The sequence below is a fragment of the Mustelus asterias genome, chromosome 1 (assembly GCF_964213995.1).
Source record: "Mustelus asterias chromosome 1, sMusAst1.hap1.1, whole genome shotgun sequence".
NCBI lineage: Eukaryota > Metazoa > Chordata > Chondrichthyes > Carcharhiniformes > Triakidae > Mustelus > Mustelus asterias.
This window is the reverse complement of record NC_135801.1, coordinates 148,844,414-148,866,801: the sequence shown is the minus strand read 5'-3', so window position 1 is coordinate 148,866,801 and position 22,388 is coordinate 148,844,414. Positions and strand designations below refer to the sequence as shown.

The 22,388-nt window shown below is 43.5% G+C and overlaps 1 protein-coding gene across 1 annotated transcript in view; it reads left to right on the top strand.

The window, feature by feature from the left end:
• The window catches only part of slc45a2 (solute carrier family 45 member 2), a 75,763-nt gene that overhangs the window by 38,509 nt on the left and 14,866 nt on the right, over nt 1–22,388 (top strand). Inside the window, exons 6-7 of the mRNA XM_078225190.1 lie at nt 785–990; nt 13,522–13,768. Of these exons, the coding sequence (XP_078081316.1) occupies nt 785–990; nt 13,522–13,746 (431 nt within the window). The 3' untranslated portion in view covers nt 13,747–13,768. The remainder of the gene's footprint in view (nt 1–784; nt 991–13,521; nt 13,769–22,388) is intronic.

Here is a 22,388-nt window from a genome sequence, read left to right as displayed (position 1 = left end):
GTTTTCTTACTGTGTTTTCACAATATTTGCCATCTAAACTTAATGGCAATAGGCAAGCTTTTGAACTCAATTTACATCTGGTCAAAATCATGTACTCTAATTTCAGTTATATGAAAAATGCAAGGTTTGAGATGGGCAGCTTGCAATACTGCAGACTTATTGGATCCAACCCTATTTGATGGTATTTTCTCTGTAGCATTGCTGTAACTCTGTAACATGTGCAAGTTTACAAACAGAAAGTGTGTAAAGGCAAAACATGTCCAACATTGTCGAAAAGAGAAAATGGGCTCACATTATGATTCATAACCAAATCTCAAATTTCTGATGAATTCTGATTATGTGAGGCGGCACAGTGGTTAGCACTACTGCCTCACAGCACCAGGGACCCGGGTTCAATTCCCGAATTGGGTCACTATCTGTGTGGAGTTTGCATGTTCTCCCTGTATCTACATGGGTTTCCTCTGGGTGCTCCGGTTTCCTCTCACAGTCCAAAGACATGCTGGTTAGATGAATTGGCCATGTCAAATTCACCCTCAGTGTACCCAAACAGGTGCCGGAGTGTGGCAACTAGAGGATTTTCACAGTAACTTCATTGCAGCGTTAATGTAAGACGACTTGTGACTAATAAATAAACTTTAAAACATTTTTATTTTCCAATGCTGACTGAGACCTTTAGTTCTGAAATTCCATTTCTTTTCAAATTTCTGGCATAGTTTGTAAATATTGTTCATGATGTGTCTATGAAAGTTTAATGGTGTTTTTGTTGTCATTGATTCTGTTTCAGATTTCCAGAAGGTCCTTGTGCCACAATTAGGGTTGAAAGGAATGTACTTTGTTGGATACTTCCTGTTTGGTCTTGGAACTGGATTAATTGCTCTCTTTCCTAATGTTCTGTCCACACTGATCCTCTGTACAGCTTTTGGAGTGATGTCTAGTACGCTCTACACTGTGCCATTTAATTTGATAGCTGAGTACCACAGGAAAGAAGAGGTAAGTCTGTAGAACTGAAATGTGCGAGAGTAAGTGAATGCTATATTAGCAACCATCTTCTTTTCATAGATCATAGAAATCATAGAAACCCTACAGTGCAGAAAGAGGCTATTTGGGCCATCAAGTCTGTACCGACCACAATCCCACCCTGGCCCTACCCCCATATCCCTACATATTTACCCACTAATCCCTCTAACCTACTCATCTCAGGACACTAAGGGGCAATTTTAGCATGGCCAATCAACCTAACCTGCACATCTTTGGACTGTGGGAGGAAACCGGAGCACCTGGAGGAAACCCCCGCAGACACGAGGAGAATGTGCAAACTCCACACAGACAGTGACCCAAGCCGGGAATCGAACCCAGGTCCCTGGAGCTGTGAAGCAAGTGCTAACCACTGTGCTACTGTGCCGCCCCACTTCTGGAGATTTTGTTACAAATACAAAGTTTATAAGAATTATGTTTGGGGTCATTAGTTTAATTTAAGGTCAAAAGAAGGAACGAAGGTGGTCATGTGATCTGCTCTGAATTCTGCCTGACAACAAGCCTGGGTGGCTTCATTTTTCAAGGTTTAAGGGAGCACAGGTTGATCTACCGGGAAGAAGGTGAAAGATATTCACACCTAGCTGTATTATCACTAGACTGTTAATCCAGAAACTCAGCTCATGTTCTGGAGAACTGGGGTTGAATCCTGCCACGGCAGATGGTGGAATTTGAATTCAATTTTTTTTAAAAATCTGGAATTCAGAATCTACTGATGACCGCAAAACCATTGTCGATTGTCAGAAAAACCATCTAGTACACTAAATGTCCTTTCGGAAAGGAAATTTGCTGTCCTTACTTGGTCTGGCCAGATGTGACTCCAGAGACACAGCAATGTGGTTGACTCTCAACTGCCTTCCAAGAGCAACTAGGGATGGGCAATAAATGCTGGTCAGCCAGCGATGCCCATGTCCCACAAATAAGTAAAAAGAAACCAGTGGACACTGCCAAGAGCATCTGTGCTCACTGTGGGTAGACTGTTAGTCTCTGACTCTCACAGTGAGGTGTTAGCAATGTCAGGTTTTATAAGCAGTTGAATTTCAAATTGCCTATTTAATTCCAATCTGGAATGGAATTGGGGGTACAGAGTTCATGCTAATTAGCATTTCTACCTGGATATAAATGATTGACATTGCCATGGAGATGAGTGTTGGGAAGCAAAAGATCCATGGAAAGACATTGTCAGATTGAATGAAAGGTTTCGTAAGCCAGTATTAAAACTGACAGACATAAGTCTGCAAGAATCTGAGAGATCGAGAGAGAGGAAGAGAGAGGGCAGGAAAATAGAGACAGCCAATTCTGTGCCTAAAGCAGAGAAAGTGCTGACACTACTGCTCATCACACAGCATGCAGTGGGAGTTTGTGCTTAGATTGAAGAGATTGAAGAAGTTGAGGAGTTAAAGAAGACTATAAGATTCACCTAGCCTGAGCTAGAGAGAGAATGCATCGCCAGTATAAACCTCACAGGAAAAGTCAGCCTTGGGATTAGACATTACCGAGCAGGGAAAAAGAAAAGGAAGCAGGCCATCAGGTGTGGAGGATTAGTCAATCAGCCAATCGAGCTCACGCTCCCATCCAACCAGACGATTGTTGTTCTTTTACCTCAGCGCCATTTTCATCATATCGCTTGATCTTTTTACCATCTTGAAATCTATTGATCTTTGTATTGAATATACTAAATGGGCCCTCAATGGGATTCTATAAGATGGAGAGCTGCAACCCAGGATAGGTAAGGGAAAAAGATGATGTAATTGAAATTTAATTCCGGTGGAATAAATTTTCTTCAAAACTTCCATCTTTGTCAATTAATTTTTTTCTTTGCATTCTTCCAACCTTATTCTCACTAGGCTGAAGCTGTTCAACTTTACATAAGCTCCCAACGGAAACACACCCTGTTGAACAATTCCAGACATATTTTACCATTTTGATTCTAAGTGCTAGGCGGACTTGAAACTGGGAGTGTTTCAGATCCGACTTTTAGACCCGTTCTGAGGTGCCCCCATATGCACTCTGCCTGCAAAAATATCAATGAGTCCGAATCGCGCTTCAAAGCCTTTGGGCGGGGCAAAACGCGCCCAAAGCCCTGCAGTTCCCATCGGCGCCTCTAACTGTGCATGCTCAGAAATAAAATGATAGAATGCTGCTCCCCTGCCACATCCCTCCCAGGCCGGATAATGCCTTCCTTTGGCCCCCACAGACATTGCCCCTCCCCACAACATTACTGACCTCTTTATCCCCCCACTTCCCGCGTGACACAGACTGATCACGGGCCCCTCCCCCTTCCCCCCCCCCCCCCCAATGATCTCAGGCAGAGTGGCAGCGGACCCCTCTTCCCTCCACTGATCTCAGGTATAGTGGCAACAGATTCCCTTCTCTCCCCCACTGATCTCAGACAGATTGGCACCGGACCCCCCTTTCACCCACCTGATCTCAGGTAGAGTGGCAGTGGAACCCCCAACCTCCCCCACTGATCTCAAGCAGAGCGGCAATGGATCCACCTCCCCGCAACATTTCCCCCCCTCCCATTACACCCGCCCCCCCCCCCCCCCCACCAATTTCAAGCAGAGTGCCATCGGACATTAGGCACTTACTTCCTCACTAACCCTCACTGAAGGAACATCCAAATCGGACTTATATGGAGCATATCTGTTTTGCGCCAATTCCGGATGGGTGAACACAGTGGTAAAGGGAGAAGTGCTGGTAAAGTTGGGCATGCAGCCCATTAAGTCCATTTAAATGCATGCAAATGTCCCAATCGTGGCCATTTTTGGGCCTTGGTAAAGGGGGAACTGGCATGGAGGCAGGTGCGGATTGCGCTATTCACCTCATGCCCACTTTACCAAGTTTTCGTGCCCGAAAACGCAATGGTAAAATCGGGCCCAATGACTGAGCCCTGACAGCTCTCTTAGGTAGAAAATTCCAATGAATTATCACTCTCTGACTGATGGAATTCCAGTTCATCTCAGTTTTAAATGTCCTGCCACTTATTCTGAGACTGTGTTCCCTAGTTCTTGATTCACGAGCCAAAGGAAACATACAATTGCAGCAAGACATCTTTACCCCTGTACACAAATCCCCTTGCAATATAGGCCAACATGCCATTGGTTTTCCTTATTGATTGATGCAGCTGCATGCTAAATTTTAATAACTCATGAACAAGGACACCCAGGTGGGTCCCTTTGGACATCGACAGTTCCCAATGTCTCAACATTTGAGAAATACTCTGCATTTCTGTTTCTTTTCTACCAAAGTAGATATCTTCATACTTATTCACATTGTATTCAATCTGCCATGTTCTTGTTTGTTATTTTAACCTGTCCAAGTCCACTTAAAACATCCTTGCATCCGCCTCACAATTTGCATTCCAAAGCAATTTTGTGTCATTGGCAAATTTGGATATATTGCATTTGATAACCACATCCAAATTATTTACATAGATTGTGAACACCTATGGTCCTAACATTGATCCTTGTCGTACCCTTTGTTCCTACTCTCGATTTATTGTCTGTGATCTCAATCCAAATTATCCCAAATCCCATGTGCTCTAATTTTGTCCACTAACTTCCTCTGTGCAGCTTTATCGAAAGCCCACCACACCAACTGGTTCTCCTTTATCTATGCTGCAGGTAACATCCTCCACAATCTCCAACAGGTTTGTAAAACATGATTACTCATTCAGAAATCCACGTTGGCTCTGCCCAATTATATATCATGGCCAATCAACCTGAACCGCACATCTTTGGACTATGGGAGTAAACCGGAGCACCCGAAGGAAACCCACGCTGACACGGGAAAAATGTACAAACTCCACACCGACAGTCACCCAAACCGGGAATCGAACCCGTGTCCCTGGCACTGTGAGGCAGCAGAGGTAGTCACTGTGCCACTCTGCCGCCCCCAGCGTTGGCTGTGAGATGTTCAACTAGCCTGCCTGCTTTTGCAGATGCTGGCAATTATACCCTGGTTCCTCTGTGATTTTTTTCCCTCTGCGTATTTGTGCTATCTACATCTCTCACACGCTGCGACTCTCAAAATTAGCATTTATACACCTTCACTGATCTCTTAGTTATCGAGGTAAGCTATTTCCCGATGATAGCTATTTACACCTGATTATATCCGCTAATCTCATTGCTAGGAAAGGTCACATCTTTTTGTCCCCTTTGAATGCTGGTTACTGCAGTCACTAGGCAGATCCTTGACACTATGCACAGGCTTTTAGGCAGCCAAACCCTGGCTGGATCAGGAACAAGTGCTGGGGAGATTTTTATATGGAAAATCCCACTGATTGCAGAAGTCAATTTTTCCTAGAGCAAACAAAAATCAGTAGCAGGCATCACAAGCAAGGTGTGATTCACATGGGTAAATGTATTTTTTTAAAAAGACTGAACGTGGAGGCTTTGAGAGAGTGCAGAGAAGGTTTACCAGGATGTTGCCTGGTATGGAGGGTCTTAGCTATGAGGAGAGATTGGGTAAACTGGGCTTGTTCTCCCTGGAAAAACAGAGAATGAGGGGAGAACTAATAGAGGTGTACAAAATTATGAAGGGTATAGAGAGGATGAACAGTGGGAAGGTTTTTCCCAGGTCGGAGGTGACGATCACGAGGGGTCACGGGCTCAAGGTGAGAGGGGCGAGGTATAACTCAGATATCAGAGGGACGTTTTTTACACAGAGGGTGGTGGGGGCCTGGAATGCGCTGCCAAGTAGGGTGGTGGAGGCAGACACGCTGGCATCGTTTAAGACTTACCTGGATAGTCACAGGTCTGGGAATGGAGGAATACAAACGAATGGTCTAGTTGGACCAATGAGCGGCACAGGCTTGGAGGGCCGAAGGGCCTGTTTCCTGTGCTGTACTGTTCTTTGTTCTTTGTTCTGTGAGATTTCCCACCACCAGCACTGACGGGATTCACACCGGTTTCCTCACCGGAGCCAACACTTTGAAAGAATATGGTATGATTCAGCCCATAAAGCCAGAAAGTAAAAGTTTCTACAGATATTTTTAAAAAGAAAATAGCTAACCAAGTTAGTTCCATTAGTCCCAAAGAAAGTGAGTCTTGGGAATTGATAATGGAAAGCAGGATAATGGTAGGTATTTTGCATCAGTCTTCATCATAGAGGATTCAAGTAACAGCCCAAAAATAGCTGTACCTCAAGAAGTGGAAGGGAGAGAGGAAAATTCCAAGAAAATTACAATCACCAGGAAAGTGGTACTGAGCAAATTGTTGGAACTGCGAGTTGAGAAGTCCCTGGATCCTGATGGATTTCATTCCAGGATTTTAAAAGAAATGGCTAGTAAGACGGTTGATGCATTGGTTTTAATTTTCTAGAATTCACCAAATTTGGGAAAGATTCCATTAGATTGGAAAATAGCTAATGTAACTCCGTTATTCGAAAAAGGAGGGAGACAGAAAGCAAGAAACCATTGCTGTTAATGTTAATTAACTTAACATCTGTCATAGGGAAAATTTTGGAAGCCACTATGAAAGATGTTATACCAGGGCACTTTGTGGAAGGGAAATCATGTTTAACCAATTTATTTTTGAACAAGTGACATGAGCTGTGGATAAAGGGGAACCAGTGGATATACTGTACTTAGGCATTTGATAAGGTAGTTGTGAAAAATTAAAGTTCATGGTTTAGAGGGCAATATATTGGCATGGACAGTAGATTGGCTAGCTAACAGGAAACAGAGAGCAGGCATAAATAGCTCATTTTCTGGGTGGCAAGATGTAATGATGTGTGCCATAGGTGCCACATCAGTGCTATGACCTCGACAGGGGATATAAAGAAGCTACAAAGGGATATAGATAGGCTGGGTAGATGGACAAATATCTGGCAAATGCAGTTCTACTTGGGAAAATGTGAAATTGACTATTTTGACCAAAAGAATGAGAAAGAAGCATATTATCTAAATGGTGGGAGATTGTCGAGCTCTGAAATGCAAAGGAACCTGGGCGTTCTGCAGCATGAATTGCAAAAAGTTAATATACAGGCACAGTAAGTAATTAGGAAAGCTATTAAAATGTTGTCATTTATTGCAAGGAGAATTGAATACAGGAGTCGGGAGGTTTTGCTTCAGTTATACAACTACTAGTGAGACCACATCTAGAATATTGTGTACAGTATGGTCTCCTTGGTTAAGGAAGGATGTAAATGCATTGGAAATCTTGGAGTTTAACCCTGATAAATGTGAGGTGATTCATTTTGGTAGGACTAATTTAAATGTGGATTACAGGGTCAAAGGTAGGGTTCTGAAGACTGTGGAGGAACAGAGAGATCTTGGGGTCCATATCCACAGATCTCTAAAGGTTGCCACTCAAGTGGATAGAGCTGTGAAGAAGGCCTATAGTGTGTTAACTTTTATTAACAGGGGGTTGGAGTTTAAGAGCCGTGGGGTTATGCTGCAACTGTACAGGACCTTGGTGAGACCACATTTGGAATATTGTGTGCAGTTCTGGTCACCTCACTATAAGAAGGATGTGGAAGCGCTGGAAAGAGTGCAGAGGAGATTTACCAGGATGCTGCCTGGTTTGGAGAGTAGGTCTTATGAAGAAAGGTTGAGGGAGCTAGGGCTGTTCTCTCTGGAGCGGAGGAGGCTGAGGGGAGACTTAATAGAGGTTTATAAAATGATGAAGGGGATAGATAGAGTGAACGTTGAAAGACTATTTCCTCGGGTGGATGGAGCTATTACAAGGGGGCATAACTATAGGGTTCATGGTGGGAGATATAGGAAGGATATCAGAGGTAGGTTCTTTACGCAGAGAGTGGTTGGGGTGTGGAATGGACTGCCTGCAGTGATAGTGGAGTCAGACACTTTAGGAACATTTAAGCGGTTATTGGATAGGCACATGGAGCACACCAGGATGATAGGGAGTGGGATAGCTTGCTCTTGGTTTCAGATAAAGCTCAGCACAACATCGTGGGCCGAAGGGTCTGTTCTGTGCTGTACTGTTCTATGTTCTATGAAATGGTTCAGAGAAGGTTTGCTAGACTAATTGCAGGAATGGATGGTTTGTCTTATGAGGAAAGACTGTACAGGATAGGCTTTTAAGTGCTGGAGTTCAGAAGAATAAGAGGCAACTTGATTGAAACATATAAAATTCTGGAGGAATTTGATAGGGTGTATGTGAATAATGTAAAGCTATAATAATTTTTCCGATGTTACTAAGCTGTACTGTCAAACAGTCAGGTTGCAAGGTTTAAATCATCGAAAGGTTAAGTATAAAAGCAGGCATTTTGAAGTGGAGATGAGCAAAGCTAAGATGGGATAAGTAAACAACATGTAAGGGAATTTGAATGCAGAGATATAGAAGTTTTTTCTGTTTACTTGATGAGTTTCAAAGGAAAGGTTAAAACTGACAAAGATCATAAATGAATAAAGCAATTTTATTAAGTTTATTTTTCCTGAATCTAGTGGCCATAAAGATTTTTATATTCTGGGAAAGGTAACTTCCAAAAGGAATTTAAGAACAATGAGTTTAAAGGTGAAAGAGAAGGAACATATTCAAGTAAAGATGGAAAACTGTGTTAGTGAAGAGGCGATGTGATATTCTGAAGGGTGTGCTGTTCTTGAACAGACCTGTGAAGCAAGCAGCCTCTAGCCACCCCCAGAGACATGTTTGTTTGTTCCAGAAAGCAAGGTTTTGTTTCAAGCCTTGGATTTCCATTGTCAAAATAAGAGGGAGAGAGAAGCCCTGTGAAATACCTCCCCAGTAGCAATAGTGGGTATCTTGCGGTAATATTACTGGATTTTATTATGGATTAAGGATCTACAGGGACTGTTGCCTGCAATAAAGTGTTTATTTTTGAGTCTAGCTATGTAGAAATCTTTTAGGAAATGTTTTAGGACTAAATTTTACTGTGTAACTATAATCTTGTGTTTTTGAGTTTTCTGTTCTTTGGTTAATAAATGTTTTAATTTACTATTTAAAATCTCCAAAAGTGATAATGGATTTACTTCTGCTTCTGTGCATGTACATTCTTGTAACAAAATACAAATTGCAAATCATTGTGATAGCTTGATCAAGTTTCCCTCTAAAATTGGCTCAGCTCAGCAATTGCCACCTACTGTATCATAACAAATGCATGCAGTTACTGTTTAAACAATAGCTAACCATTTAAGACAGAGATGAGGATTTTTTTTTAAAGGATTGAGAGTTTTTGGAACCCTCTTCCACAACAGGCAGTGGCAGCAGAGTCTTTGAATATGTTTAAAGCATCCGTAAATAGATTTCTGATAGGCCAGGGGGTGAAAGGTTAATAGGGGTATGCAGAAATGTGGAATGAATTTAAAATCAGGTTAGCCATGATATTATTGAATGGCGGAGCAGGCATGAAGGACCGAGTAGCCTTCTTCATCTTCTTGAGTGCTGTTGCAGCTGCACTTATTCAGGCAGGTGTAGAGTAGCCCATCACACGCCTGACTTGTGCTTTGTCGATGGTGAATAATAGGACCTGGACAAGACTCAGGGTTGGGCTAAAAGTGCCAAACAACATTCATGCCACACAAGTGCCAAGTAATAATCATCTCCAACAAGAGAGAATCTAACCATCTCCCTTTTGCATTCAATGGCATTACCATTGGTGAATCTCCCACTATCAACATCCTGGGAGTTAAGTTGGAGTAAACTAAACTGGACCAGCCACGTGAATACTGTGGCTACAAGAACAAATCAGAGACTGACAATTTTGTCACAAGTAACTGTCCTTCTGACTTCCCAAAGCCTGTCAACCATCAACAAGATACAAGTTAGGAGTGTTATGCAATACTCTCCGCTTGCCTGGATGAGCGCAGCTCCAACAACATTTCAAGTCACTGATACTCTCTTTATGCACGGTGCCAGAGACAAAGAGCTGTCCAGTTTTAGATTTTGACAGGATTTCAAGGAGTAGCTAATAGAATGCATATGTCCTCAAAATATCCATGTGACAATCTTCATATTCATGAACAGCAAAATCTAGAGACCGATTTTTGCAAATCAGCAAGATTCCAGCAACCAAGTGGACCCTGGATATGAAAGTCCTGGCTCCGTTTCCAACAGATCCACTTTTGAAAGCAGGGGATGCAGGTGGGGCATGATTCACACTGAAAGGGCACCCAACTTCAACAGGGCTGAATTGGATCTGATTCAGACAAACACATTTTCATTCCAAGGGCCTTAACCCACAGTGTGAAAGTCATGAATTGTTGGACTAGATATACACTCTTGAAGTACATTTATAATCTGTTTAATTGTCACGATCTGAAATTTGTAAAAACTCCTTGTTTTTAAACTTGATTAAAAAGAGACGTAAGATATTATTCAGAGTTTTTAAAAAACTGTGGGTTTGCTTTGATTGACAGGCCACCTGGCGTAAGTTGGAAACAACATTGGTAACTTTGCAACATCAACAGAATTCTTCAATGATGTTTCCTAAGGGCTGTTATTACATCATTATGAGTGTTTGCCTAAATTTTGAAAGCTGAAATGATCTCAATAAGGGTTTCTGACTTCACATTTTGAGGGTTTAAAGAGGCTATTCAAAGATAGCCTCACACTTCCTGTTTATGCAGAATCTGGCCTTCTCCTAATCATCGACCATATCTTCAACGAAGGATCAGCAGAAATATTAGCGAAGTGGCATAAATGTTTTTTTACTTGATAATCTGTGGGGTTCCTGTCTAATATTGGGAAAACCCCGCAAGGATTTTACTTCAGAGTTGCCTGTGGTGGTGCTCCTCTCCTGCCGGGTTATCTTTGGCTTTCCACGTGGGTTACCTTTTCCTTCCCGTTGAAGTCACGTAACTGCTTTCACCCAAATGAGCTCTTACGTCTCATCACAGTGAGAGCTACGTATGCATTATCTCTTTAAATGAAGTGACCTTGAGAACTAGTAGAAGTTTTTGTGCAGACAGAGTGAATTGACTGAGTGATTTTGAGTGATGATTGTGCTTGAGTGCTGCAGAGGTTGACCTTTGGATAAATAATTTTCTTTAACAGCCAATTCTGACAAACAGTGTGATTGGTAAGGAAAGGAGTGAAGGCTGTATCTGTGGTATAGGATGTGAATTGCAACATTTCTTTGATTTAGCATGTCTATCCTTGAAGTATCATTGAAACTCATCCCGCACTGTGGGGAAGGACTAATGCTCTCTAGCATCTCGAGCCAGACAGCCAACAGTGCCCTCTAGTAGGTCTTTCTTCACTTGATGTCCAACAGTTTTTCTCTCTTGACACTGAATTCCTTCATAAGGGTACCGATGAATCATCTTGGCATTGACAGCTGTTCCTACCGTCTCCTCAGCATATTTCTGGAGGGTTTCCTGTCACCCTGCGGGCACAGAACATCTTTCCTCTTTTCCATTTCTTCCATTAAGGCTGCCAGTGTAATATCAGAATATCTTGATTTATTCTCTCTACCAGATTCAGCTGTTTTGAAGCTTTGACGGAACACATTCAGTTAAAGGGCGACCACCATTTCTTTGCAGTCACAATGCAACTCCCCATTAGGAGCTGCAGGCATTCTTGGCGCAAAACAGCAGACAGCGTGAAATTAACGTGCTATGTGCACTGTAAGGAACAGACATGGGATAATTGCTGACCATGGTCCCGTGTCTCTTTCAGTACATTCAAGTCCTCCCGTAACTTTCTTCTAATATTTTCTGACAAGAGCACGATTTTCATGACAAAATGTTTGGTAAAGTCCATAAGAACTAAACAAAATACTTAATCCCAGAACTGTTACAGTGCAGGAGGAGACCATTCAGCCCATTGTGTTCACTGGCCTTCCAAACGAACCCTTTGTACCTTTCTCCCACCTTCTCCCCATATCCCTGCACATTCTTTCTTTTCAAATAATGGTTTAATTCTCTTTTGAATGCTTCAGTTAAATCTATCAACCACACTCTCAGGCAGTGCATTCCAAGGAGTTAACGTCCAGCTGCATTAAGTTTTCTTTTATGACTTTTGCCAATCGCCCTGCACCCTCTCCTAATCATCCTCCAGGGAAAATAGTCTTAACTTCTCCAGTCTATTATACATAACTGAATTTCTTCATCTCTGGAACCATTCTCATTAATCTTTTCTGCACTCTCTCCAATGCCTTCATATCCTTCCTAAAGTACAGCACCCAAAACTGGATGCAGTACTCTAGTTGAGGTGAAACCAGTGTCTTACGCAAGTTTAATTTAATCTCCTTTTCTTGTACTCTATGCCCCTATTAATAAAGCCAAGGGTACTGTATCCTTTTTTGACTGTGCTCTCAACTTGTTCTGCCACCTTTAATCACTAATGCATATATATGTTCAGACCCCTCTGCTCTCACACTCCGTATAGAGTTGTATCCTTTATTTATATTATCTCTCCATGCTCTTCCTACCGAAATGAATCACTTCACATTTCACTGCATTGCACTTCATCTGACCCCTGTCTGCCCATTTCGCCAAATTGTCTATGTCTTTTTGGAGTTCTACAGTGTTTTCCTGACAGTTCGCTGTTTTTCCAAGTATTGTATCCTCTGTAAATTTTGAAATTATGCCTTGTACACCAAGGTCTAGCTCAATCATATATATCAGGAAGAGCAAGCTCCCCAACACAAACCCCTGGGAACACGACTCCAGCCCTAAAGACATCCATTAACCACTACTCTGTCACTTAGCCAATTTCATAACCATGTTGCCTCTGTCCCTTTTTTTTCACAAGCTCTCACTTTGCTCTGTTGTGTCGCACTGTGTCAAAATGCCTTTTGGAAGTGCAGAGGATGCAAAAGTGATTTACTAGATTGATGCCAGGACTGAATGGCTATCCCATGAAAGACTGAACATCCTGAACCACTTCTCTAGAACAAGGTGTGAAAGGTAATTTGATAGAAACTTTTAAGGTTCTGAAAGGGTTTGACGAGATGGTTGAAGAGAAGATGCTTCCACTTGTTGCAGGGAAGACCAGAACTAGGTGCCATGCATATAAGTTAATTACTTACGAAACCAAAAGGGAATTCAGGAGAAACGTCTTTACCCACAGAGAGATTAGAGTGTGAACGTTACTACCACAAGGTCGTTGAGACAAATAGCGTTAGTGCACTTAAGAGGTAGCTAGGTCAACACATGAGGGCAAAAGGAATATGTTGATGGGTTCAGATGAAGAAGGATGGAAGGAGTCTCATATGGAGTATAAACATCAGCATGGATCTACCTGTTGAGCTGTAAATACGATGTAATGCTGTGTAATTCTTTATTCATTTATTCACAAACATAAGATACACCGATGCAAGTCGTCACAGAGTGCAGGTTTGCTTCACTTGTTGTCATTTTCGTGACAAAGGTTATTCATGTCTCTTGTAGTTTGTTTTTGCTGTCCCTGAACAAAAGTTGTGATGTCAATCAATTATTTTCTTTGAAGGTCAAAGCTCTTTAAAAATAAATAATGATGATAAATAGCATTATGACGCACATAAAGCTCCTGTCAAATTGAGCTCTCCAACTTATTTGTGATTATGGTCTTTCTCTGTTTTCAGATTGAAAAAGCAAATGGTGGAAAGGCCTCCAATGAAGGCAGGGGTAAAGGCATCGACTGTGCTGCACTCACTGCTATGGTGCAGCTGGCACAAATCCTGGTTGGAGCGGGTATTGGAGCTTTGGTGAACTTGGCTGGCACTGTGAAAGTTGTTGTGGTCGCTTCATCTGCCATCTCCTTGCTTGGCTGTTGCTTTGTTGGATTGTTTGTCCAATGTGATCCGTGAGGTCATCAGAAAAAATATAAAGGTAGTAAGCAATTTTCCCTAACTTCCTTAAATGTTCTGAATTGGTAACTGTGCACTACATTCAACTTCCCCCAATGATTTCAGCAGGCCATATCTCTGATATAGGATGGTGATCAATCACGGTCGATCTTATCAAATGGTGGGGCCAGGTTGTAAGGGCTGAATAGCCTACTCATGTCCCTTAGTCCTTTATTCATTTGAATCATTTCCTGTGAGGCCTTTGAGGATATGGGGCAGAGATCCAGGGTAGATCCAGGCGCAGCATGGTGGCACAGTGATTAACACTGCTGCCTCACAGTGTCAGAAATCCGGGTTCGATTCCTAGCTTGGGTCACTGTGCGGAGTCAGCACATTCTCCCTGTGGGTTTCCTCTGGGTGCTCCGGTTTCCTCCCACAGTCCAAAGATGTATAGATTGATTGGCCGTGATAAATTGCCCCTTAGTGGGAACTAGCAGAGTAAATATGTGGGGTTATGGGGATAGGACTGAGGTGGGATTGTTGTCGGTGCAAGCTCAATGGGCCAAATGGCCTCCTTCTGTACTGTAGGGATTCTATGATTCTAGTGAGAATGAATCTGCGCTGTACAAACCAAAAACACAATACAATAATAAAAACCTGTGCTGACTTAGCTGATCTCATCTGGGCCAACAGTAGATGTGCTGCAATTATCAAGGCTTTCCTGTTTGAAAAGGAGAAAAATTGCCTAGATTCATGATCCTGATCACTTTCTGGGAACTTTTACAGACTGGTAAAGTAGCCTGTAACACTAGAGCTGATTCTTCAGTTGGATATTCTGGACACTAGCAAGGAATACTGGTCAGGAAATTGGACTTGGAGAGCTTTATATTAATTTAAATTAATGCATTTAAATTAACATGCATAAAATTAGATTTTCTAAGTCCATGATTTCCCTGCCCACACAGCTCCATAACGGGAATACCCAATTGCAGAACTAACTCTACTGTTTCGTTCACCACGGAATAGATACCGGACAATGCCTAGTATAGCCCAACACCCATCAGCACCTTAGGGACAGTAAGAAGTCTCACAACATCAGGTTAAAGTCCAACAGGTTTATATGGTAGCACAAGCTTTTGGAGCTGCTCCTTTATCCTTCATCACCTGATGAAGGAGCAGTGCTCCAAAAGCTCGTGTTACCAAGTAAACCTGTTGGATTTTAACCTGGTGTTGTGAGACTTCTTACTGTGCCTACTCCAGTCCAATGCCGGCATCTCCACATCATGACCACCTTAGGGAGATAGGAATAGTTGGTAGGAAGAGTAAAAGACAACGTAACATGGATATCCGTAAATGCATTAATATTGGATGTGTTGGACATCATTGTAATCAAATATAACTATGAATTTGACTTCCTTTATCAAGAGCTTTGTTTTAAGCTTGTCAGTTCTTAACCGATCTGTGAGAGATCCTACGTATGTGTAGCCCTGCTTTTTTCAGTCTATGCAAAGACTTCAGTTTAAGATGTTTCTGCCTATGCAACTAACTATGTTAACTTGACTACATTTTAAAAATCAGAAGGTTAAAGGTTAATTAAAAATTGACTGCATTCCTGAAGGATACACAATTCAGGCCAACAACAACATAACAGCAGCTGCAAGAATTGTTTTTCTAAAGTCAGAAGCAGCCTGTGGAAAACATTTCCAATAACGAGATAACGGTTGAACTATGATTTGGAACTGTTTGTTCAGTTTTCGAGATCCAGTTCAGTCCAGTACTTAAAAGCCAGTCTCCAAGTTTTCATTTTCTTTTTGCTTCTGTTCTGTTAAATTTTTAAGTTCTGTTCAATAAAAGAAAGCCATTTTAAAACTCATGTCAGAGCTGCCCCCTCGTCTATTCAAACGAATGAATGGACCCAATAGCCTGTAACCTAAAAATGAGCTTAAATTTATTTTAAGCAGATAATGGTTAATGAAGGACCTCATTTCATACCACAACTCTCATTTTTTTAAATAAAGGGTTTATTACCTTTGCTGGAGATTGGGCAGGAATCTCTTCGTAGAAATTTTGGGCAGAGTTTAATTTTAATTTTGGTTTCTTGCAGGATGATTCCTTGCTCCCACATAAGCTGAAAGAGTTCAGTGAGCTTCTTGAGCAGGCATTGACCTTCAGCCTTGCAGATCCCAGCTGGGATAGCATCAGCTGCTGGAGCTTTGCCACCAGGCAGGACATTGATTCCATTTGCCATTTGTAACTGGGTTGGAAGGTGACCAAGAGAGCAACTAATGGCAACCTGTGGCAGTCTGTCAATTGCTTCCTGATTGATGGACAAAGGCCATTTGATATGTGGTTAAAGTGCTGTGCTTATCTTTGGAGAATTTGGGCTTTTTCTGTAACATGTTGTTTGATTTGATTTGATTTATAATTGCCACATGTGTTAGTATACAGTGAAAAGTATTGTTTCTTGAGCGCTATACAGTCAAAGTGTACTGTACATAGAGAAGGAAAGGACAGGGTGCAGAATGCAGTGTTACAGTCATAGCTAGGGTGTTGAGAAAGATCAACTTAATATAAGGTAGGTCCCTTCAAAAGTCTGATGGCAGCAGGGAAGAAGCTATCCTTGAGTTGGTTGGCATGTGTCCTCAGACTTTTGTATTTTTTCCCGACGGAGGTAGGTGGAAGAGAATATATCCTGGGTGTGTGGGGCCCTTGATTATGCTGGCTGCTTTTCCAAGGCAGCGGGAGATGTAGACAGTGTCAGTGGATGGGAGGCTGGTTTGCGTGATGGACTGGGCTTCGTTCAAGACCCTTTTTAGTTTCATGCGGCCTTGGACAGAGCAGGAGCCATGCCAAGCTGTGATACAACCAGAAAGAATGCTTTCTATAGCACATCTGTAGAAGTTGGTGAGAGTCGTAGCTGACATGCCAAATTTTCTTATCCTCCTGAGAAAGTAGAGACGTTGGTGGGCTTCCTTAACTATAGCTTTGGCATAGAGGAACCAGGACAGATCTAGGTGATCTGGATACCTAGAAACTTGAAGCTCTCGACTTTTTCCCCTACAACTCCATTGATGTGGACAGGGGCATGTGCTCCACTATGCTTCCTGAAGTCATTCATCCATCTCCATCATTTTGTTGACATTGAGGGAGAGACTGATGGTTGGTGATGAACCCAGTAGACTGAGGCCCGTAGACTGATTTCAGAGCATCATAGAATTCCTTCCAATCTTAGCAGTCTGTGTGTGTTTGAAGTTCATCTGCTTTCTGATTCAACCAAGTGTCTTATATCTCTCTGACTTGCACTGGACAGAACTGTGGATTGTTTCATCAGGCATCGGGCCAGAATGGTCTGTTTTCTCACTGGAACGATGGAGGTTGAGGGGTGACCTGATAGAAGTCTACAAGATTATGAGGGGCATGGACAGAGTGGATAGTCAGAAGCTTTTTCCCAGGGTGGAAGAGTCAATTCCTAGGGGGCACAGGTTTAAGGTGCAAGGGGCAAGGTATAAAGGAGATGTATTTGGCAAGTTTTTTACAGAGGGTGGTGGGTGCCTGGAACCCACTGTCAGGGGAGGTAGTGGAAGCAGATACGACAGTGACTTTTAAGGGGCATTTTGACAAATAAATGAATAGGATGGGAATGGAGGGATGTGGTCCCTGGAAGGGTAGCGGGTTTTCGTTCAGACAGGCAGCATGGTCAGTGCAGGCTTGGAAGGCCAAAAGGTCTGTTCCTGTCCTGTAATTTCCTTTAGGTGTCGACCTAGACACCGGAAAAGACAATGGCAAAATAAACAGCCCTGTCAACCCTGCAAAGTGTCATCCTTACCAATCTGCCGGCAGCAGATGCATCTGTCCATGATAGTATCGGTAAGAGTGACCACCGCACAGTCCTTGTGGAGATGAAGTCCTGCCTTCACATTGAGAATAACCTCCATCGTGTTGTGTGGCACTATCATCGTGCTAAATGGGACAGACTTCGAACCGATCGAGCAACTCAAGACTGGGCATCCATGAGGCGCTGAGGGCCATCAACAGCAGCAGAATTGTACTCCAGCACAATCTGCAATCTCAAGGCCCGGCATATCCCCCACTCAACCATTACCACCAAGCCAGGGAATCAACCCTAGTTCAATGGAGAGTGTAGGAGGGCATGCCAGGAGCAGCACCAGGTGTACCTAAAAATGAGGTGTCAACCTGGTGAAGCTACCAAACAGGATTACTAGCATGCCAATTGGCAAAAACAGCAAGTGATAGACAGAGCTAAGCGATCTCACAACCAACAGATCATATCTAAGCTCTGCAGTCCTTCCACATCCAGTCGTGAATGGTGGTGGACAATTAAACAACTCACTGGAGGAGGAGGCTCCAGAAATATCCCCATCCTCAATGATGGAGGAGCCCAGCACATCAGTGTAAAAGATAAGGCTGAAGTATTCACAACAATCTTCAGCCAGAAGTGCCGAATCTCGGCCTCCTCCAGTGGTCCCCAGCATCTCAGATGCCAGTCTCCAGCCAGTTCAATTCACTCCACGTGATATCAAGAAACAGTTGGAGGCACCGGATACGGGCAAAGGCAATGGGCCCTGATAAAATTCCGGCAATAGTACGGAAGACTTGTGCTCCAGAACTTGCTGCTCCCCTAGCCAAGCGCTTCCAGTACAGTTACAACACTGGCATCTACCCAGCAATGTAGAAAATTGCTCAGGTATGTCCTGTACACAAATCCAACCCACCCAATTACCGCCCAATCAGCCTACTCTTGATCATCAGTAAAGTGATGGAAGGGATCATCAGCAGTGCTATCAAGCAGCACTTGCTCAGCAATAACCTGCTCAGTGACGCCCAGTTTGGATTTCGCCAGGGTCACTCAGCTCCTGACCTCATTACAGCCTTGGTTCAAACATGGACGGAAGAACCGAATTCCAGAGGTGAGGTGAGAATGACAGGCCTTCACATCAAGGCTGCATTTGACCCAATATGGCATCAAGGAGCCCTTGCGAAACTGGAATCAATGGATATCGGGGGCAAACGCTCTGCTGGTTGAAGTCATAACTAGTACATAGGAAGATGGTTGTGGTTGTGGAGGGTCAGTCATCTCAGCTCCATGACATCTCTGTAGGAGTCCCTTCGGGAAGTGTCCTAGGCCCAACAATCTTCAGCTGCTTCACCAAAGATCCTTAGACAGCACCTTCCAAACCCATGACCACTTCCATTTAGAAGGACAAGGACAGCAGATACATTTGAACACCACCACCTGCAAGTTCCTCTCCAAACCACTCACCATCCTGACTTGGAAGTATATCGCCATTCCTTCGCAGTCGCTGGGGGTCAAAATCCTGGAATTCCCTCCCTAACGGCATTGTGGGTCAACCCACAGAACATGAACTGCAGTGATTCAAGAAGGTAGCTCACCACCACCTTCTAAAGGGCAACTAGGGATGGGTAATAAACGTTGGCCAGCCCATGTCCCACGAATGAATTTTTAAAAATACTGAGGGAGAATTTAGCATAGGCAATGCACCTAACCAGCACGTCTTTTGCACTGTGGGAGGAAACCCACACAGACACGGGGTGAACGTGCAAACTCTGCACAGTGACCCGAGCTGGGAATCGAACCCGGTTCCCTGGCGTTGTACAGCAGCAGTGCTAACCACTATGCCACTGTGCTGCCCTGGGAGAACCTCATTCAGGACCAGAGATTAAAATAAAGCCATTTGCAATAACTCTATACTGTATTTCAGAAATGAATATTACTGCAGCAGAATTTTGCTAAGAGAAGCATATAGTCAAAATATTTAACCAGCTTGTTTTTTTTTAGAATATAACAGGATGTAAGAACTTACAATGGACGTACAAAATGACACACAGTTCCTTTACTCTCTCTCCCCTGCACTGACCCCTCTCCCCCCACCCCACTCCATAAAGAAAACAAGTCTGTCATTTGTTTTAATGAACAATGTATTACTTTCATACTCAGCCTTTAGCTTAGCCACTTGACAAATGACCCTAGCACCATTACAGAATAAAGCTGATAATGTGTATTATTGTATATAACCCACAATATATGTACCTACTAATACCACATAATTCTTATTGGATCTTGAACTGAGAATGGGTTAAAATGTTGAGCAACTTAATAAAAGAAAGGACTTTTAAATCAAGAGATTTTTGTAAGTTATATTGTCATTGGGTAACTTGTGAAGCAGATTTTATTTCTCAGTGATTTCCCTTGGGAAATTCTCCACCCCTCTGAAAAGTTGATTCCTTGCTGGAATGTGGTCCCATGATATTGGCAAGGCTCAAGGACCTAGCAAAGTTGCCACTATTCACGTATGAGTCTTAGTGGCCTGGAGAGGCACGGTAGCACAGTGATTTGCACTGCTGCTTCACAGCGCCAAGGACGCGGGTTTGATTCCCGGCTTGGATCACTGTCTGTGTGGAATCTGTACGTTTTCCCTGTGTCTGTGCGGGTTTCCTCCGGGTGCTCCGGTTTCCTCCCACATTCTGAAAGACGTGCTGGTTACGTGCATTGACCCGAACAGGCGCCGGACTGTGGCAACTAGAGGAATTTCACAGGAACTTTGTTGCAGTGCTAATGTAAGCCTTACCTGTGACCAATTAATAAACTTTAACTTTAATTTTAGCAGCAAGTATCAGCTAAACTGTGCTCCCATATGAGATGTCACGACGCGGTCCTATCCTTTTCCCACTATTCATCACACGTTGAATACTTTGAACTAGGAACTTTTAGATAAAATTCAGAGGCCAAGATGGATTTTTTCTTCTCTAACCAAGGAGACGCAGGGCAATTGCAATATCTCCACCACACACTTGCTGGACATCAGCTAAGTATGAAACTGAAGATCTAGGGAGCAATTCTCCCAGAGCAGTGCAGCGGGCCAGAGACCCGAGCCACATTTCTGGTGCCATCAACTCTGCACCAGAGATCAGCACAGAGCTATATAAATTATGCTAATTGGGATTTGCATCCTTTTAGCAGGCCAAGAACTGAAATCTCTCGGCCTGCTAGCATCTCTCCCCCCCGCCATTCCCCCCATCAGGAGTGTTTCACTCCAGCGGGGTTTACACCAGCTCCTGACCAGCAGGGAGTTAGTGGCCCTGAGCTAGAGTGAAGGGAGGCCATGGAGGAGATCAGGGTTAAGGGAGGTGCCTCCCGGGCATTGCCAACCTGGCCTCCAGGCATTGCCCAAGGGACAAAGTGCCAATGGGGTGGGGCCAGAGGGAGTGGGGGGTAAGGCGGCGGAGCCTCTGGTGGTGAGATGAATGGGAGTGGGTGGTCTTGCTGCCACTTTGCACTCGGGCTTGGTGACAGAGGGAGGGAGGCCAGTGATCAGGGCCGTACACTGGGGGTCCCGGGAGGGTGGGTTGGCCTGCCAGGGGGGGCTTAGAACTTGTGGGGGAGGGTTGAGGCTGCCAGTGGGGGTGGGGATCAGGAGATCAGAACTGCATGGGGGGGGAGGAGTGGGGGAGTGAAGTCGAGGCTGGACGGACACGCCCATAAAGCCAGCGACGGGATGGTGGGGGGTTCGCACGGCTAGCGATGTGGGGTCGTGATGTTGGGCAGCGATCGGGCTGGGCAGCGATCGGGAGGCCAGCAGTGCAGGGTCACTGCGCATGCGCCGATATCCACTTTGGCAGATCAACACATGCGCAGTGGCCCACTCAGCGCTATGCTGCCGGCCTCTCCAGTGGGAATACTGATTTTTAATAAGATTCACACTAGGGCACAGAGTGTGGGAGATTCATTTTGAAAATCCCACTGAAATAAACCTGTGGTTTTGCTCCAGCTTTTATGTGAATTCGGCACTTAGAATGTTATTGGGACAATTCCGTCCCAAGTTTGCCTGAGATGGTTCTGTTTCCCACCAGTCAAATTCACTGAGCACAGTTAAGAGTTTGGAATGACTATGATCTTCTCTGGTACTGTCATTCATGGTGCACAGAAGTTCGAAGATGCAAACAGACCATTCAGCCCAACCAATCCATGTTCACCCTCCATGCAAGCACCAGATCCATCCTGTCCTGACAACTTTTTACTCTGTTTTTGTCCACCTATCCAATCTCGTCTTGAATTTTGATATCGTTTTGACCTCCACCACAAATCCTGGAAGTGAATTCCACAGTTCTCTGTGTAAAGTGACTGCTGTCCTTTGTTCTAAATGGTGTGGAGATGCCGGCATTGGACTGGGGTGGGCACAGTAAGAAGTCTCACAATACCAGGTTAAAATCTAACAGGTTATTTGTAGCACGAGCTTTCAGAGCGCTGCCCCCTTCATCAGGTGAGTGAAGAAGCAGCACTCCAAAAGCTCGTGCCACCAAATAAACCTGTTGGACTTTAATCTGGTATTGTGAGACTTCTCACTTTGTTCTAAATATAATCTTTAATCTTCACCCCTCCTTTGGGGTTACTCAGACACTTGCAAAATCTGCTTCTATTTACCTCGTTGTAATCGTTTTATCATTTTAAGCACTTCTATCAGATTTTCGAGCTTCTTTGCACTGAATGTCAAAGAATATTTTTTAAAGTATCAATTTTATGCTTAATACGTTTTTATTGTGAATTAATACATTTGTACCCAGATCAATACATATGGCTTTCTTGCTTATTATATTGTTGAATATACAGTTGTTTGAATGAAGTA